At 37.7% G+C, this 17,928-nt stretch overlaps 3 protein-coding genes across 3 annotated transcripts; 2 read left to right on the top strand and 1 right to left on the bottom strand.

Moving 5' to 3' along the window:
* Positions 1–4,649: 4,649 nt before the first annotated feature.
* LOC113289812 (protein PLASTID TRANSCRIPTIONALLY ACTIVE 12, chloroplastic-like) lies at positions 4,650–10,347 on the top strand. Its single transcript, XM_026539189.1, has 10 exons — positions 4,650–4,884; positions 4,981–5,042; positions 5,765–6,442; positions 6,881–6,993; positions 7,694–7,953; positions 8,137–8,258; positions 8,610–8,678; positions 9,131–9,184; positions 9,333–9,437; positions 9,980–10,347. Exons 1-10 carry the CDS (start codon positions 4,851–4,853, stop codon positions 10,076–10,078), a joined length of 1,596 nt encoding a protein of 531 aa, XP_026394974.1. The 5' UTR covers positions 4,650–4,850; the 3' UTR covers positions 10,079–10,347.
* A 180-nt stretch (positions 10,348–10,527) lies between these two features.
* Positions 10,528–16,290, top strand: LOC113289810 (hydroxyproline O-galactosyltransferase GALT2-like). Its single transcript, XM_026539187.1, has 7 exons — positions 10,528–11,887; positions 12,735–12,967; positions 13,176–13,466; positions 14,296–14,424; positions 14,567–14,740; positions 15,013–15,120; positions 15,457–16,290. Exons 1-7 carry the CDS (start codon positions 10,960–10,962, stop codon positions 15,661–15,663), a joined length of 2,070 nt encoding a protein of 689 aa, XP_026394972.1. The 5' UTR covers positions 10,528–10,959; the 3' UTR covers positions 15,664–16,290.
* A 61-nt stretch (positions 16,291–16,351) lies between these two features.
* On the bottom strand, positions 16,352–17,632 carry LOC113289811 (non-specific lipid-transfer protein A-like). Its single transcript, XM_026539188.1, has 2 exons — positions 17,239–17,632; positions 16,352–16,702 (listed from the first exon to the last, which is right to left on the bottom strand). Exons 1-2 carry the CDS (start codon positions 17,592–17,594, stop codon positions 16,693–16,695), a joined length of 366 nt encoding a protein of 121 aa, XP_026394973.1. The 5' UTR covers positions 17,595–17,632; the 3' UTR covers positions 16,352–16,692.
* Between the last annotated feature and the right edge of the window lie 296 nt (positions 17,633–17,928).

Raw genomic sequence — 17,928 nt, 5'->3', positions numbered from 1 at the left:
TTTGTTCTTGCATCCTAGCAAGTGAAAATGCTTGCATTAATGTAATAGGATGAAACATACTGACAAACTGTTTGATCTCATCCTTTAGCCCACCAATGAAACTCATCACAAAATAGTGTTCATTCAACATAGGATAATATCGAAATAAAAACCCCTTTAAGTTCTCAAAATGCTCAAAATAATCATCTTCAGTAGTGGTTTGAGATAACTTACTGAATATGCCTAAGATATTGTCATTTGCAGGATTTTCGAATCCAATACAAGCATGCTCAGCTAGCTCAAACCAGGAAGTAATAGATCTAGTAGACTGCAGATTGGTTAACCACTTATCTGCTTTTCCCTCCATATGCATAGCTGCCATAGTAACCTTATGGTGTTCATCTCTAATGTTGTTGAGCAACAAATACCTGTCACACTTTTGAATCCAGCTTTTGGGGTTTTCTCCATCAAATCTTGGGAAATACATCTTTGGTAAACCTTGGACGTTGTTATAATCACGACCCCCTTGTGGATAATTGAACATCAACCCTCCGAGATGGAAAGAATTTGTATGAGATTATCCACCTGAATCTCTTGTTTCTTCCTGCCTCTTGCTTGTAAAAGTCTCCATGTATTTGACAAAGTCGTCTCTGGACAATACAGATTCCTTCAACTCTTTGTTTTGCGTAGCGAGGTCGTTGTATTGTAAAGAAAGGGTGTTGTATTGTGAAGAGAGATCATCAATTTGTTTAGTAAATTTCTCTGATTTTTTTTTGAAGATCTTCATTCACGTCTTCAATGGTAGGATGATTTTCTCCACCCATTGAGAGGATAAAACGGCTCTGATGCCAATTGTTGTGTTCCCACAACAAATTAACACACAGAATTGAAGTAACAAAGAAATCTGATTCAAGGAATCAGTCCAAGAGGAAGAAGAGATAACTAAATTATTGTTTTCATTAATTCATGGCCGCCCACAACAAGATTCTTACACATTTATTGGCTGGTCCTTATCCCCAAAGGACTAACCGATACAAGACACGTGCAGCAATCCTAACGGCTAAGGACAGGTAGTTTCCCACTAAGAGTGATTAGTACACCCAAAACTATCACTACTGGCAGACCCTAATGCAAAAAGAGAGAATAAGCAAAACAAGGGACTTAGACATATGACACGGTTCCCTTTGATGTACTGCACCCCTTACAAGGATTGGTTCCCCCTTTCCTTTTAATTGGCCAGTCATACAAAATCCGATCATACCACAGGTGATTACTTAAGATAGGTTTTACTAATAAAAGTTATACCAATACATAAGTCAGGCCTTTGTGAATAGTTCTACCAAGAACACAACAAGTTGTGAGCGGTTATACTCTATCACACATATTGGTTGTTCATAAGATATGCAATGAATTACAAAACCAATAACACCTGGAAATTTCTTTTCGGTCCACAAACAAGTTTATGAACTTACTTCTTTAGAACACATGTAAACATTGTTCCCTAGGATGAAATCCTCACCTCATACCCATACATAATCACAATAGCATTCAAATGATTATGGCGATGTCTTATCTATAAAGTTTAATGGTTAAGCAATAAACCTCGTATTGTATTCCTTAATACTATGTCTACCTAGAGTTCAAATATGCTTTGCAGTTATGTTTTTAATATGCACGACTTGAAAGATACGTTCGGGAATGAAACAGTTCAAGTCAAATATCACTAACCTCAAGTGGAAGGATGATTGTTGTCGTTGTAGCTCCTTGTTTCTTCACATCTTCAAGACTTCGCAATACTTGTAATGTCTCATATCCTAATACTTTCAAGCTAACCTATACGAAGTTGACTCTAGTACATAATCAAGCAACTCTTAACATGAGTTTTGATTCACTAAATATGACAACCAAACTTGACATACCAACGCTTGGTGGGTTCAACTGAGCAATGATCTAACATTCGCATATACTGTTGCTCGACATATTATAGAGCATAATGATATCGAACCACGCTCTATTGCACAATTACAAAAGAGAGCAGATTTGCCTCAATGGAGAGATACAATCCGTGATGAACTAGATTCACTGGCAAAAAGAAAGGTATTTAGTGCGGTAGTGCTAACCCCACCAGGTGTAAAGCCTGTAGGACATAAATGGGTATTTGTCAGAAAGTGTAATGAAAAGAACGAAGTCTTGAGATATAAGGCTCTCCTTGTGGCGCAAGGTTTCTCACAACGTCCTGGGATTGATTACGAAGATACTTTTTATCATGTAATGGACGTCATAACGTTCTGTTACTTGGTCAGCTTAGTAGTTTCAGAACGACTTGAAATGCAACTTATGGATATGGTTACCGCATATTTATAGGGATCTTGATACTAATATCTTCATGAAAGTGCCAGATGAACTTCCATTACCCAAATCAAGCAACTCTAAACCACAAAATGTGTTTGCAATTCAGTTGAAATGCTCGCTTTATGGATTAAAGCAATCCGTGAGGATGTGGTATACCCGTCTAAGTGATTATTTGATTAAGAAAGGATATACAAATAACTAATTGTGCCCCTGCGTGTTTATAAAGTAAACAAGTTCCGAAGGCAATTGTAGCTATCTATGTCGAAGATATGAATATGGTAGGTACTCTTGATGAAATAAGAGAAATCGCAAGCTATATGAAATCCGAATTTGAGATGAAAGATCTGGGAAAAATTGGATGTGTCTAGGATTTAAACTAGAACACCGAGCTTGTGGAATATTAATCCACCAGTCTGCATATGTCCAAAACATACTCAGGCAATTTATTATGGACAAAGTGCACCCTGCTATCTCTCCCATGGTTGGTCGAACTTTATATGTACATAAATATCCATTTAGTCCAAAGGAAGATGGTGAAGATGTATTGGGAGCTAAATATCCTATATAAGTGCAATAGGCGCATTGTACTTAATACAATGTACTCGACCAAATATCATGTTCTCAGTAAACTTGTTAGATAGATATAGCTTAGTGCCAACGCAGCGTCATTGGAATGGTATAATCAATATCTTTAGATACCTAAAGGGAACCATTGACATGGGCTTGTTTTATCCCTATGAAGACGAAATGAAAGATGCTAATGTAATTGCTACTCCATACACCAAAACCGAAAATAATGTTTTGGTTGGTCTTGCTGATGCTGGGTACCTTTCAGACCCTCACAAAGGTTGATCCCAAACTGGATACATGTTCACTATTGGGAATACATCGATATCCTGGAGATCTACCAAGCAAACCATTGTGGCTACCTCCACGAACCACTCTGAGATCATTTCCTTACATGAGGTGGTTCGTGAGTGTATATGGTTAAGGTCTATCATTACACATATTCGAGGGATATGTGGTTGAAATCTACCACCGAAGAGCCAACTTGTATCTACGAAGATAATGCAGCTTGCATCGAACAAATGAAGTAGGGTATATCAAGGGTGATAATATGAAACATATATCACCGAAGTTCTTTTACAATCAACAACAACAATGTCTTCTAAACATTCAAGTCAGTAAAGTAAAGTCTGACGAAAATGTGGCATACTGATTTACTAAGTCATGACCTAAGTCCACATTTGAAACACATGTGACAAGTATGACTAAAGAGACTATTCGAACTTCCATGATTACATTTGAAAAGACATATGACTAAGGAAATTATCTTAAGCTCGTGATTGCATGCGTAAGACTAAGGGAATTGTCTAAACTCCCATGACTGCTATGGACTAAACAAATTTCCCTACATCAGGGGGGAGCTTCTAATGGTATTTTGAACTCTTTTTCCCTTCAACGAGGTTTCTTTTTCCCATAGGGTTTTGTTACTCGATAAGGTTTTTAACGAGACAACAGTAATACCATAAGTGTAAATCATGAGGAGATGTCGATATCAGGGGGATCATCCAACGATGTGATGTTGACATAAAGGTGTGTTGTACTCTTTTCCTTCACCGAAGTTACTTTTTCCCACAGGGTTTTATTACTCGACAAGGTTTTTAATGAGATAATAATAACACCTGAAATATAAATTTCGGTTAAGGTTATTCTTCTCCTTCCAAGTGTTTAGGTTTTTGTGCCAAGTATTTTTCCTGAAACAGTTCTACAAAAGAGAAAAATCTTGAGAATCGATGCCATTCTAAAAGTTCAAATATCGTCTTTTTCATTCAACCAATTTTTACCTCATCGAACTTTTCTGGCAAGGTTGTGACAAAGCAGTTAGTTTATAATGGTGGTCATCCAAGGGGGAGTGTTGTAGGAGCATGAGTGGGGAAATGTATGACCACCACATGTGGAGACATGCATGTAGACTTCACTCATTGTACTTGAAACATGTAAGGTTTACTCTTTGCTGACCAACAAGTGCACTACTTAAATTCCATTATTTCATGTACTCTTTATATGTATATAAAAGAGGAAGTAGACAAGTAATGAGAAGCACTGATTTCCTTATTCTCTTCTCTTTAATACTATTCTCTCTTTTATCTTCTATTTTACCATTTTACTTTATCACGTTTGTCAGATTTTATGATATTAACTTTTCCATAAAATAAAAAAGAATTAAATTATGACACGTGTAGGGTGCACGTATGGCCTAATCCTCTAAACAAATTAATTCTCGCTTGTCTGACACAACACAATGATAACAGTTTCAAGTGTTTACTTCTAAGTTCTATCTTCTTTCTTATTTCTTTGCATAATTTCCCACTCAAAAACTATATCTACTTCTCTTCTAAGGAAATTCAAATAGTATTACGATAAACCCTAAACCCCAACGAAACACTTCTTTTAAAGTTTATCCTTTGCTATACTCCGCCATGCTTTAGCTGAGCATATATTTTAAAAACACAAAAATGGCATCTTTACCTACAACTTGGCTCTACCAAGGTTAGTGTTTTTGATTGTATCTGTATTACATTTTAAGAAAGCTCATACTTTTTGTTCAATTTCATTTAAGAAAGTGTTAATTTGCTTCTTTTTCAGATAGGGTTTTGGTTCCCGGTGATGGTTTCTCATTTGGGAAATTTGGTTTTCAACATACTCAGGTTTATACTGCTTTCTTTGTTTCTTATTTATGTGTTATGGAGATTGGCTTGATTTTTTCCTTGGAATAGTTATAGTCGAACATGATTCTGAATATCTATATCTACTAGGACATACACCTGCCAAGCATACAAGATGATGTTCACTGGGCTAAAATCTTGCATTTAAGCTTGTTAATGTTAACTGGAGATAAGATGTTCGACCTTATGGTTTAGAGGTTCACAGTAATATGGTTATAGAGTCTACAGATAGCTCTCTCCAGGAAATGTTTCTGGATAACTGCACTCGAAAATCATTTCCCTTATGCAAATGTCTTGAAATTAAACAGATTATGGCTATTCTCTTAACAAAATCACTGCATACTTCTTAAAGAAAAAACAACAAAGACGGGGAAGACTATGTAGGAACCTTTTGCTTGTTTGTTGCTTATCTTGACAATTGGGAGACCTGGAGTTTTCTCATTCAGCCAAATAGTCTGTCTTAGTTTCTTATCTGGACAGTTGGTGTGTAAGATGATATCACTTATTATATGCTATCCTTGACTCATTTTATTATATGTGTGTGCTGATGGACGATGCGTCTTTCTCATTCAATCAAAGAGTCTATCTTGTTTTCTAATCTGGATAGTTGATACGAAAGATGAAATTCATTGCATAAACTATCCATGATTCATGTTATTATATGTCTCTGCTGATGGATGCGTCTTTGCCTGTGATTCTCCCAGGCATCTTTTCTAGGTTCACTTACGGCAGGTAAGGTCCAAGCCAGTAATGGGTTAAGCAGTGGTAGGGTTGAAAAGAGGGTGTCTTTACTTTCACCTGTAAATTGTTCCAAGAAAGAAAGACCTTTTGACCCATTATCTGTTGAGCGTCCACCATATTCAAGTTATTATGATTCCACATCCGGGCAGCTTGAACCAGCCTCTGGAGCTCGGGCAAGTATTCCTGGTGAGGACTATTGGCCTGAAGGTACATCCAGCCGAGTTAGGGCTGCTCGGGCTCCTGAACCAAGGGGTAAAACTGAAGGGGCACCATCATTTGGGAAAAATCCTGGAAGTAGACGGAAGAAGTATAAAACACAGGCGACAGCCTCATCAGAAATCACAGAAGCAAGCGAGGAGTTGGGTGATCTTGTTACACTGGAAAGTGATTCAGATGATCCTTCTGAGGATCCTAAAGACATCTTCTCGGAATTTGTTGTTTACCAAAATGAACCCGAGGAAGAAACCAACACAGGGTTCGACTTAGACAAGAAACATGGACGCCCTCATCCGTTCATTGACCCAAAAATAAAGAAAGAGATAGAGGAACCTAAATCCAGTGAAGAGCTTTGGTGGAACTGGAGAAAGCCAGATAAGGAGCAATGGTCTAGGTGGCAAAGAAGGCGACCTGATTCTGAGACGGTTAGTTCTGCTATCTGTAATTTTGATCAATAGCACGGTGTTCTTAATTCTAAGTCCTTGTTGAAATGCACATTTTTGGTTAGATACATGTGCAAGTGAGACCTCCCCCTGGTCTCTCAACGAAGAGTTCCATGCTAAATTTATATACCATATTTGATTTATGAGCTTATGAACCTGTATTATTCCTTTGTGCTGGGTGAGGATCAAAATGATGTGAATATTATTATAGGAAATTCTTACAGGATTGGGTGCTGGCTAAACTAATTTGGATAAGTTTGGCGTAACAATTTCCTTGTTGGGCCAAATATGTCCGGATGTCCCTAATACATGTATGTGGGCCCCATCAACACGATTTCGATTGTATATGTCTATCCTTAGTATTCATCTCTCCGACAAAAAACATTCCACTTGTTGAAACTGTTAAGGAAATGTCTACAGGTATTTGTAAAAGCCATGGCTGAAACAGGGCAGATAAAACTTTATGGAGACCAGCCAACACTCACTGAGACATCTCTATATAGGGCAAGACGGCATCTATTCAAGGAGGAGAGGTAAAATGGACCTCTGTTGTGACTGTTATTTGCTTGTCTTCTGCATAAATAGTATCTAAACTTTGAATTTATCTGCTTTTTTAGTAAGATAGCGAAACTATAGTCACTCAACAACGTTGATACTTTCCAATTTCATATCTGTAGCTGGTCATTTACTTTACACAGTGTTGATGGATCGTTAAAAGTGCATCTGTAATTGCATTGACGTTTGCAATCTTGATAACCAATAGTTAACACGGCAGATATTTGAACTTGGTATAATTGGGATTGCTTTGTTCATCAAGGTGCATTTACTTGTTTTAGTTGGCCTAAGCGAAGTAAGACCAGATTTGGTATATGTTCCGAGTTAGTGAAGGAAATGATGGAGATTTTAAAATTTAGGATGAACTTAACATTCAACAACAGTAAACAATTTGCAACAGCAAGCTAAGTCAAGGTTTCAGTTCTACTCTGCTAGACACTATGGATGCAGATTACGCATATTCTGTTTTGTAAGATGATTATCAATTGTAGATCGTGTTTTCCCTCTTCCCTAGTATCTTTGTCCAACTACTTTCAGTTGTACATAGTACACACTCCTAAATTTGTGGAAACACTCATGACATGTGATACCATTGTAGCATAAGGTGTAACTCTTCCTCTTATTTTGTACTCTTGACCTCTATTCATCTTGTTAAGTCTGAGCTTGATCCTCATTCAGGCTACAGAGTGAACAAGAGAGACTGGAAGAAATAGGTCCTTTGGCATACTACTCAGAATGGGTTGAAGGATGGAAGAGGGACACTTCCAGAGAGGCTGTTCAGAAACATTTTGAGGAGACTGGTGAAGATGAGAACACTCAACTGATAAATATGTTCCAGCATCAAACAGCCAGAGAATACCGTATCATGATGGGTAGAGATGTCCGTATTCGTCGCGATCCTTTAGCAATGCGAATGCGCGAAGATCAAATAAAAGCAAGTATGACTTCTTCTCGTTAGACTTCGAGCATGTTTTTCTCTTTTGATAGATGTCCAGTTCAGATTTATGATAACTATTTTTTAACCCAATTAGTCAATGGCTAATGCTTTATTTACGCAATTACCTGATTTTCTTGTATCTCCAAGTCACTAAACTGTTATTTATTGATGTTCAATTCTTCAGTATGGGGTGGAGATCCAGTCTACCCAACTGTTAATTACATTCAAGGTCCAAATGAAGTGATCGATTACAGGGGTCCGGAGTTTCATGAGCCAACACCTAACATGCTGTCTTACCTTAAGGAGGTTGGTGCAACTACCAATAATGTTTAAATCCTGCAATTATTTTAGTTAATGCGAGGAAAACTGCTTTTGTTGAGGGGAAACCCCCTCTTGCATTAACAAAGGCAACCCTCAAGATTTCAACGTCACGTTGCATCCTAATGAATTTCTTCCAACTTTCTCCTGTTTTCTTAATTTGTTAAATAATCGCATCCACTCAAATTTTCATATCTGATTAAACCGTTCTAAGCAAATGTGGTGTAAATTTGTTAGGCCCTTGGATGCTTACTTTACGCCTCAGTATATCACTAATAGCTGTCTTGAGATAAATTGCTTCATATTGGTGGTGTTAATTCTGAAACTGTTTGATCACAGCATGGGAAGATGATATCAAGGGAGGAGCTTGACATACTTCTGGCAAAAGAGAAAACTGAAGAACTTGAGGTAATGAAATGATGAATATAAGCATTGTACACCAATAAGCACATTTTCCTTCTCTTTTAAGAACTGTTCTGGGTTTTGAACATTTGAAAAAAGAGTTAATGCATACCCAACCATCTCTTTCTAAATATGTAAACCCAATTGATGCTATCAAAAATCTGGTACTAGTGCATCTGTGCATGATAATTGGTATACCGATCAGGGATTTCACTTTCTAATCATTATGCACCTTTGCATTTTTGTTTGGTTAACCTCCTGTACTTGGAAAATTTTGTGCATCTTTAACATAGTTATACAGTGGGAAGTTGCAGATCTGCATGATGTTTGACGCATTATAGTAGTTTGAAAATAAAATCAAACTAAATCCAAGTTAAAAAATAGCATCTGTTTGTCAGGGTATGTACTTTATGTTTACTGACGACAAGAGTTTCCACCTGAAATCATTTTTGGTGTAGATTACCGATATGGATGAAGCTATGGCTAGAGCTGTTGACATCGGTGAAAACGACGTGAGTTGAAAATTGAAATGAATGCACTTACTGTTTCATTTTGCAAATCCATTTGTGATAATTTATCTACTTTATTTTATTTGGAGGATCACATAGTTCGCAGTTCTTGTGCGAGTAATTGTTTGGATGTTACATTTTTTTCTCATAGGACGATGAGGAGGACAGTGAGGCCGAAGCAGAGGAAGAAGTCGATGAGAAAATTACACGGAATTGGAGTGTTCTAAAAACTACTCCCGAGATCCGCAAAACTAAGGTAATTCCTCAAAATTACACGGAATAGTATTTGTTTCAGGGACCAGTGAAGCTGTTGTAGCAAATAGTTGTGTTTGATTATGCAGTTATTCTTAAATACCGAATACCTTGTAATAGAAGGAACAAACTAATAGAGCAACTAGCCAACTGTCAATCTTAGCCCTGTGACCATGGAAATGGTGAATTCTGAGTACAGACTTCGAGACCGTGCTATGGGAAAGTTAGCATTATGATAGCAACTTCGCTTAGTATTCCTGATATACTACAAGGAGGATAATTCAAAGTTAAGGCGCATCATTGTGTCTGTTCCTGCTAATCTTACACAACCGCACTTATACAACTGCAATATAATTGATTAAAGTGAGGAAATTCTTTACCTATCTGCTTGGTATGTTGCCATGATTATTTGCAATGGGGCCAAATCAGAAAGTAAGTAGCCCCAGTGACTAGTTGGGATTATATCTTTAAGAGATACTACATTCCACAGCACTACTACCAGCGAGGTGTTTTAACCGAAGAATTCTTCTATTTTTGTATCTTCAGGAGAAACCAAAGAAGAAGGAACAGATGAATCTGGAGGAGGCTGTAGATGATTCTGAAAACTTAACTGATTTCCTTCTAGACTTTGAACAAGAGGAGTAGTATTTCGGGGGTTTCACATCCCAACTTTTCAGTCCATATCGTCTCCAATTCGTCAGTCAAGCAGAAAATTGATCCATTTTTGAACCTGATGAGCATATGTTTGAGAGACATAAGATTTTGTACACTCATATTTTGACGGCTTTAAATGTTGTGCATCATGTGTGTGTATGTATGTACCGATATCTGTTAGAATAAAGAATTGGTGAAGCCCATACTTTATGAATTATATATTCACATGCCAAAAAAAAATAGTTCATCTTTCAAAATTAGCTGGATTTGTTGATCCCTTATAAATGGATTAGGAATTATAGTCAAAGGTAAGTTGGTAACCCGTCTATAAAACCAACCACAGCCCGTCATTCCGTTGTGAATACGCCCCACGACTCCACCAATTCAAAACCGAGGATACCTTTTATAGATGATGTGGACAACCGCTACATAATCAGACAACAAGAAACCATCTACATTTGATGACACAGGTAGAATAAAACAAAATTTGTAAGAAATTAGAACAAAATTTGATGACACAGGTAGTTTTCGTTTCATCATTAAAACAAAATTTGTAAGAAATTAGATTATTAATCAATTAATTTAATAAAGACAAAAAAGTACTACTCCTAGTAGTTTTAAAACATTTTGAAAGTTTTTTCCTTGAAAAAACTAAATTTTTTTTTCTAAGAAGCCAAAGAATTCCTTTCCAAGTACCAACTCGTCACCAACATAGATTATTTTCCTCTTCTCTATCTTCAACCATCCTTCTTGCTTGCACATCTTCTTTATCTAGGGTTGTTGCTCAATGAGGTGTTCAAATGGAAGAATCTGCTGAGCAAAGAGCGATTTTCTTGAGGAATTAGTGGGTTTTTGGGAAAAAAAAAACGAAGATGAAGAGAACAAGGAGTGATTATCTCGGTGGTGGTGGCGGTGGTGGTAAGAGATTGAAATTATCTCATTTGTTATTATTTGTAGCAGCATTGTACCTAATTTTCATTTCAACCAAGTTCCCACACTTGATAGAGATTACATCAATGTTAAGTGGAGATGATAATATAATGGCTTTAGATGGATCTATTAAGGTAAGTAATAATGATGATTCAGATCTAAATAAGCCATTTTTCAGTTCTATTTACAAAGATAATACTTTCCATAGAAAACTAGAAGATAACCCTAATTTGAAATCACCAACAATGCCTGATAAGGAATCAGTTGAAGAGGAAACAACAACTAAACCAATCAAGCCTCTGCAACATCGATATGGTAGGATTACTGGTGAGATTATGAAGATGTGGAACAGAACTAATGATTTATCGACTGTAGAAAGAATGGCAGATGAAGCATGGACTTTAGGGATGAAGGCATGGGAAGAAGTTGAGAAATTTGATCTAGAAGGCTCTAATCAGACTACTGTGGTGGAGGGGAAACCCGAGTTATGTCCTTCGTCTGTGTCGATAACTGGTGAAGAACTTGTTAGAGGAGATCATTTAATGTTTCTTCCATGTGGGCTTGCTGCTGGTTCTTCTATCACGGTTATAGGAACACCACATAATGCTCATAAAGAGTTTGTGCCTCAGTTTGCAAGGTTGAGAAATGGGAATACCATGGTTATGGTGTCACAGTTTATGGTTGAACTGCAAGGGTTAAAAGCTGTGGACGGGGAGGATCCTCCAAGGATTCTGCATTTGAATCCTAGGCTGAAAGGAGATTGGAGTAATCGCCCAGTCATTGAGCACAACACATGTTATAGAATGCAGTGGGGGACAGCTCAAAGGTGTGAAGGTTTATTGCCCAAAAATGAAGATGACACGATGTTGGGTAAGCTCTTCAAATTATCATAGTTTTACACTAAAATTTGTTCTAAACAAGTTCATAGTATGAATAGTTTATAAAACCAATAATCAACATTATTACTGTATTAGCATAAAATTGTAGCAGGAATATGAGTTGTTAGGCCTTATATTATTGTCTTAGAGTTCATAGTGAATGGGATCAAGTCACCATAAATTAATTTGCACCTGGTTGTTTGAATAACTAAATTACTCTAACTGAACATAGGCAGTGATGTGATTTAAGGATTGCAGATCTTTCGTACTGTGGTTCCCTCTAACTCCCACATCTATGGGATGGAGGGACCACCGACCGTGTGTACCCAGGACAAGAAGCAGGGCCATTTGTCAGCCAAAAGAAATGAACTTAGTAAATCAGTGATATTTATATGGATATGATTCTGTTTATACTGCTGTAAACTGTTCTGGTTATATCTTGTGCAATTTGACATAGAAGAGATGACTCCAGAATGAGAACTTGGTCTACTTGTAGCTATCCTTTTCTCAACGGTTGACCTAGATGGTAGGGTTTTTCTCCTGATTGCTGGTTGAAGGCAATCTGAGTACACTTTTTGTAGCCTAACCTCTTTTGCTTTGTTTACTGTCACAATTAGTGTCAATATATTTCTCGTGATCTCCTGCATGAATGGTCCTCTGTACGGGCACATATGTATTGCCATGTATATGTTTACCATGTGAGGTGTGGAGTTTTGGTAATCCCAAGTGGGAAACCCTCATTTGACTAGCATTTGTCTCTTAACGCACTTTGTCCATAACTAGGTTGCGATATCGTTAGTTTTGGTTTCTTCGTGGTTCCTAATACTTGTATTTGACAGTGGATGGATTCCGAAGATGTGAGAGATGGATGCGGAGCGATATTGTCGACACCAAAGAATCTAAGACAACTTCGTGGTTCAACAGATTCATAGGGCGTGAGCAGAAGCCAGAAGTGACGTGGCCATATCCTTTCTTGGAGGATAGACTATTTATACTCACAGTGCGAGCAGGTGTGGAAGGATACCACATCAATGTTGGTGGTCGACATGTGACCTCATTCCCTTATCGAACGGTATGCATTAAAGCAGGCAAAACTACTTTGTGAGCCTTAGTCTTATAAGCGGGAACAGGACCATTAAATTTAGTCTCTTGATGTCCTAAAATTAGAAGAAAGTCAGAAACCATTGCCTCAACCTCGTTTCCCATGATACTTCTGTATCTCTCCATCTGTCAAGGAATTGAAATTTGTTTTATGACTTCATCGTTAATTTTGTATTCAGGGATTCTCTCTTGAAGATGCAACAGGATTAGCAGTCAAAGGTGATGTTGATGTGCATTCAGTGTATGCTACATCTCTTCCCACCTCTCATCCAAGTTTCTCACTCCAGCGAGTACTGGAAATGTCTGAGAAGTGGAAGGCTCCACCATTACCTGACCGTCCCATCCAAGTATTTATTGGGATTCTCTCTGCTACAAATCACTTTGCAGAGCGTATGGCCGTTCGCAAAACTTGGATGCAGTCCGCTGCTGTGAAATCTTCAAATGTGGTGGCTCGTTTCTTTGTTGCATTGGTAAGGTTTTGCAGATATTGTCTATTTAAACATGCATTAATGGATTTAATAGTTGTATTCGTTATTAAAATATAAAGACAACTGTTTCTCCATGGATTTATGGGTTGTTTCTTGCAAATGCTTTTTGTGTGTATCAATAGCACCTTAACTCAGAGGATATGGTGTTCGCTTTTTTGATTCTTTTGGCGCTTCTGTAATATCTTTGGCGCCCAACTATTTTCATTTCATAGTGAGGGGGGGAAAGGAGAAGTGCTTTCCGATGGGGTTAACCGTATGGTATATTTTGTTTCCAATTGATGAGTGCATTAGGATCTATTTTGTTTCCCTGGTGAAATGTCATGGTGGCAAAATACAATCCTGGTTTCTTTTCTATACTGTTTCGCTTCTTTGTTTCCCATTTTCCCTGGTGCCAAACATATTCTGCACAGAAGACTACATTAGGAATATTTTTTCAGTACCATCATAACAAGTTTGCCTGCTTTCTCTTATCTGGTTTCATATATATTTTTTAAATGGGAAATCAATTAGTACATCATTCCATTTGGTTATGTTGCCCCTTGTAGAACAATAGATAATGAAGTAATGAGTAGAATGAAGATGTATGCTTCAGTGTATATTTACCTCTAGGAGGTTCCTTACTATCTATAACTGGGCAACCTCAGAATTAATGTCATAATTTAGTTCTTTGGAACAATTTAGCACTCTTGTATTGGTTTTTGGAATCTTTGCGATGTCTTTCTAGAATGTTGTGGAACTGTTATTGCTGTTTATGCTTCTGATTTCTTGTTACTGCATAGTTTAACGTGTACATATTTAAATCTACTCATAGAATCCAAGGAAGGAGGTGAATGCAGTGTTGAAGAAGGAAGCAGCTTACTTTGGTGATATTGTTATTTTGCCTTTCATGGATCGTTATGAGCTTGTTGTTCTCAAGACCATTGCCATTTGTGAGTGTGGGGTAAGCAAGTTCTTTATCTTTCTGACTATCTCTATGGTGACTTCCTTGACCCGTGGGTGGTCATTTGACACATGCTTAGTTTTTTTGGATATTTTACCCTGGTTTTCTTCTACCTGAACAATTGTATTGTATATACTCTTAGGTTCACAATGCCAGTGCTGCGTATATCATGAAGTGTGATGATGATACCTTTGTAAGGGTGGATACAGTTCTGAAAGAAATCAAGGGCATTTCGTCCGAGAAGTCCCTTTATATGGGAAATCTCAACCTCCTGCACCGGCCTCTCAGAAGTGGGAAATGGGCAGTTACATATGAGGTATATATGCTTGTACATCTTTGCTGGAACTTATAAGGAGTTTCTGAAAATTGATTTATTGGGCTCGACTACTTTATGTGCCAATTGCTTTATGGGCCCGATTCAATGTTACTATCCAGCCGATTCGAGTGGGTTAGCTGAACCTGAATTCGAATTTCAAGCTGTGAATGCTTCAATTTTTGAACAGTTAGTGTTAGACTCCAAGTGAACACGGTAATTTCTTATAGTACCCATGTCGGTAATATGTTATCTTGTTATTTCTACTGTAACAGGAATGGCCAGAAGAAGTCTATCCTCCTTATGTCAATGGACCTGGATATGTTATTTCTATCGACATTGCCAAATTTATTGTCACTCAGCATGTGAATCGAAGTCTCAGGGTAAACTTAACTCAATTCCTTCTTTGGTGTTTTAGCATTTCCATCCAGTAATATATGTGTGTTTTCCTTCATAAATCAAAGTAACACATGTGTATTTTCCTTCATAAATCAAAAGGTGACTGGAGCACCTTCCATATTGATTTATAAAAATCTATAAGTTAGTAAAGGATGAAGAGACCTTTTTGTTATTCTCTATCTACTAGAATAATGGTGTGATTCACATCTGTAGGAATTTTTTTTCCCCTGTAGAGTTGGTGCTCGATTTTTGCCATATTTGTGTCTGCTCTTTTATTTTGTTATGCATTTAACTAGAATGTGATTTCCTTCATATTTCAGCTGTTCAAGATGGAAGATGTCAGCATGGGAATGTGGGTTGAACAGTTCAACAACACCATCCCTGTTCAGTACTCTCATAATTGGAAGTTTTGCCAGTATGGTTGTATGGAAGGCTATTTCACTGCACATTATCAGTCTCCGAGACAGATGATCTGCTTGTGGTCCAAATTGGCAAAGGGTCGGGCTCATTGTTGCAACTTTAGATGACAGCAGGGATCATTGAAAAGGTCTTTTACCGTCCCTCTACTTCTATTTTATTCTGGACATGTTCACTGTCCTCATATTTCTGTAGAGTTTTTGTACCACTGAAAATTAATTTTTGATCCGATTAATCTGGGACTAGAAGATGCCCATATGGATCATTGTAGTTAGATGGACCAGATTTTATCGAATAGTATTCGGTGGGGGCTGAGGACTAGGTTGTGTATCCTTACTGTCATGAAAACACAAGTTGTAAAAGTACAATTCTGACAGATCGGTTCCGACTTAGTTACTAGTCACATAAACTTGAACAGACATGACGAGTAAGGTGGATCAACTATCTCGTAAACCTGTGATTTCGCCAGATTTGAACTCAGGGAAGATCTCATGGTGTTGGGCTCTATTCCTACCAGTTGTAACTTCCGCGAAGAGAGGTTGTTTTTGTTATGGATATAATGAACGAATCACAATCGACCGAAAGATGAACGCATAAATAGGAGCAGGACATTTAGGATACATTGAATATGCAGGGTGTATGCAACAATTCTAATGTTAAAACACTGGCGATGGTAAGTGTTGCTGTATTGAAATGAATTATTATTTTCTCCTAATATGAAGTCATTGTTTATATGATTCTAATAGTTCCACCGGTTTTTTTATTCTCAGTGTTGATTTTCCTGCTTAACATTGATGTTGAGCAATTTGATTCATTCTGGTCAACCAAGATCATATACAAGCTCTTACTTGATTTAGTGAGGGAGCAATCTGAATTTATAAAGGGTTCCATTGAGCATTAAATTATGTTGATTTCTAATAAAGACTGGACATTTGACAGACGTAGAACATAACTACAGTTTCAGTGCAAGATTAAAAATTGAAGCACATTTTCCTGGCGCTGTCTTATGATCCGGGCACAAACGACATTCTGGCTTAGAAGCTATTTATCTTTCTACTGCTGCTTATTTATCCGCCATAGAGATGTTAGGGGGCTATTAGTAGGTGTCCTCTCCCCCTTTATTTTGCTTATCCTACAGCCTACGGAATCCTGCAACACCAAACAAAAACATTAAACTTGTTAAGCACCTTCACATGGCATTCTGGCACACAATATTTTATATTGACGTCACTAGTTGTGTAAATTTTCATAGAATCCTAATAGCAGCTCGTTTAGCAAGAAGTTTCATGTTTGGCGAGGTCTGTGAGGACTGAGTAGGTATCTCAATTCCCATCATTTGCACGAGAATCACTGCTCATCTCTGAAAAAAAAATAAATACAACATTGAGTTCTGCACCCATGTGAGGGCCATCATCTCTGGCAAGCACATTCAAGGAAAAATTTCTTTCGAGTCCGGCGATGCTACTAAACTAAAGCCAATACACGATTTAAGGTTGAGCTTGAGGTGCATAAAATATATCCTGAGCCCTTTTCTTTTCTCTAGTGTTCCTAAAATTTTTATGGTGTTCAATTTTTGCACATCAAGAGAAGCATGTTGATTTCAGCGCTACTTATTTGTCAATTTTAAGTGGTCGTAGGACTAGGAATATTAACTTCATTACTAGAGGGAGAAGGTATTAACGTACGAGTCGCAGTCGAACGAGGTAGAGATAGGGAAGGGAAGAGGTTGGTTGCAAGCAATGGGAAGAGAAGCAACAGCACTTTCTTTGATGACACTGATGCGGGTAGCTACTCCTTTGATGCAGTTGCAGGCAAGACGTCTGTCGCCTGTAGTCACACACATTCCCCTTACCCTTGTAACTCCGCCGCAACAAATCTGTGATGGCCTTGAATCTATACCAGACAAGTAACTAATACAAGCAGCTAAGTTCGGAGCCACATCCAAACAAGTGAAAGCTTCAGTTGGTTCTGTCATTATCATCAGATGCGCCATTACCGCAACCAAAAGAACACTTATAACTATCCTTTGGGTCTTCATCATATTTTCGATGGAGTTGTGTCTTTCACTGGGTCAGACGGATGTGCAGAAGAAGAAGGTGATGTCTTTCGATGGAGTTCGCGGAAGTTATTTATAGATGGACCTAGTCTGCTAGACATTATTTGATATGATTTCATGCTTGCGAAATTGTTGTTAAAGTGAAATTTCTGTTTTGATTTTTAGCTGAAATTAGGATGTTGTTGTAACTGAAGACAAGAAGGTGATGTTTATTGCTTAGTCATCAGTAATCCAACCAAAAGAACTAAAACAAGATGAAGATGAGATCGAGAACAGGGATAGTATTGCCAGTAGTAGTAGTTCAGTGGAGGTGTTGTGC

Source organism: Papaver somniferum, chromosome 6, assembly GCF_003573695.1.
Source record: "Papaver somniferum cultivar HN1 chromosome 6, ASM357369v1, whole genome shotgun sequence".
NCBI classification, from domain to species: Eukaryota; Viridiplantae; Streptophyta; class Magnoliopsida; order Ranunculales; family Papaveraceae; genus Papaver; species Papaver somniferum.
The sequence above is the reverse complement of the archived record's forward strand: the minus strand, read 5'-3'. Positions and strand labels throughout refer to the sequence as shown.

What these genes read in the sequence shown, in the direction of transcription:
- LOC113289812 (XM_026539189.1), top strand. Translation starts at nt 4,851, where the DNA reads ATGGCATCTTTACCTACAACTTGGCTCTACCAAG. An exon ending in TGCTGTCTTACCTTAAGGAG is followed by an intron (nt 8,259 to 8,609) that starts GTTGGTGCAACT and finishes GTTTGATCACAG; the next exon opens with CATGGGAAGATGATATCAAG. An exon ending in TTGACATCGGTGAAAACGAC is followed by an intron (nt 9,185 to 9,332) that starts GTGAGTTGAAAA and finishes TTTTTCTCATAG; the next exon opens with GACGATGAGGAGGACAGTGA.
- LOC113289810 (XM_026539187.1), top strand. Translation starts at nt 10,960, where the DNA reads ATGAAGAGAACAAGGAGTGATTATCTCGGTGGTGGTGGCGGTGGTGGT. An exon ending in CCTCATTCCCTTATCGAACG is followed by an intron (nt 12,968 to 13,175) that starts GTATGCATTAAA and finishes TTTTGTATTCAG; the next exon opens with GGATTCTCTCTTGAAGATGC. An exon ending in TTGCCATTTGTGAGTGTGGG is followed by an intron (nt 14,425 to 14,566) that starts GTAAGCAAGTTC and finishes ATATACTCTTAG; the next exon opens with GTTCACAATGCCAGTGCTGC.
- LOC113289811 (XM_026539188.1), bottom strand. Translation starts at nt 17,594, where the DNA reads ATGATGAAGACCCAAAGGATAGTTATAAGTGTTCTTTTGGTTGCGGTA.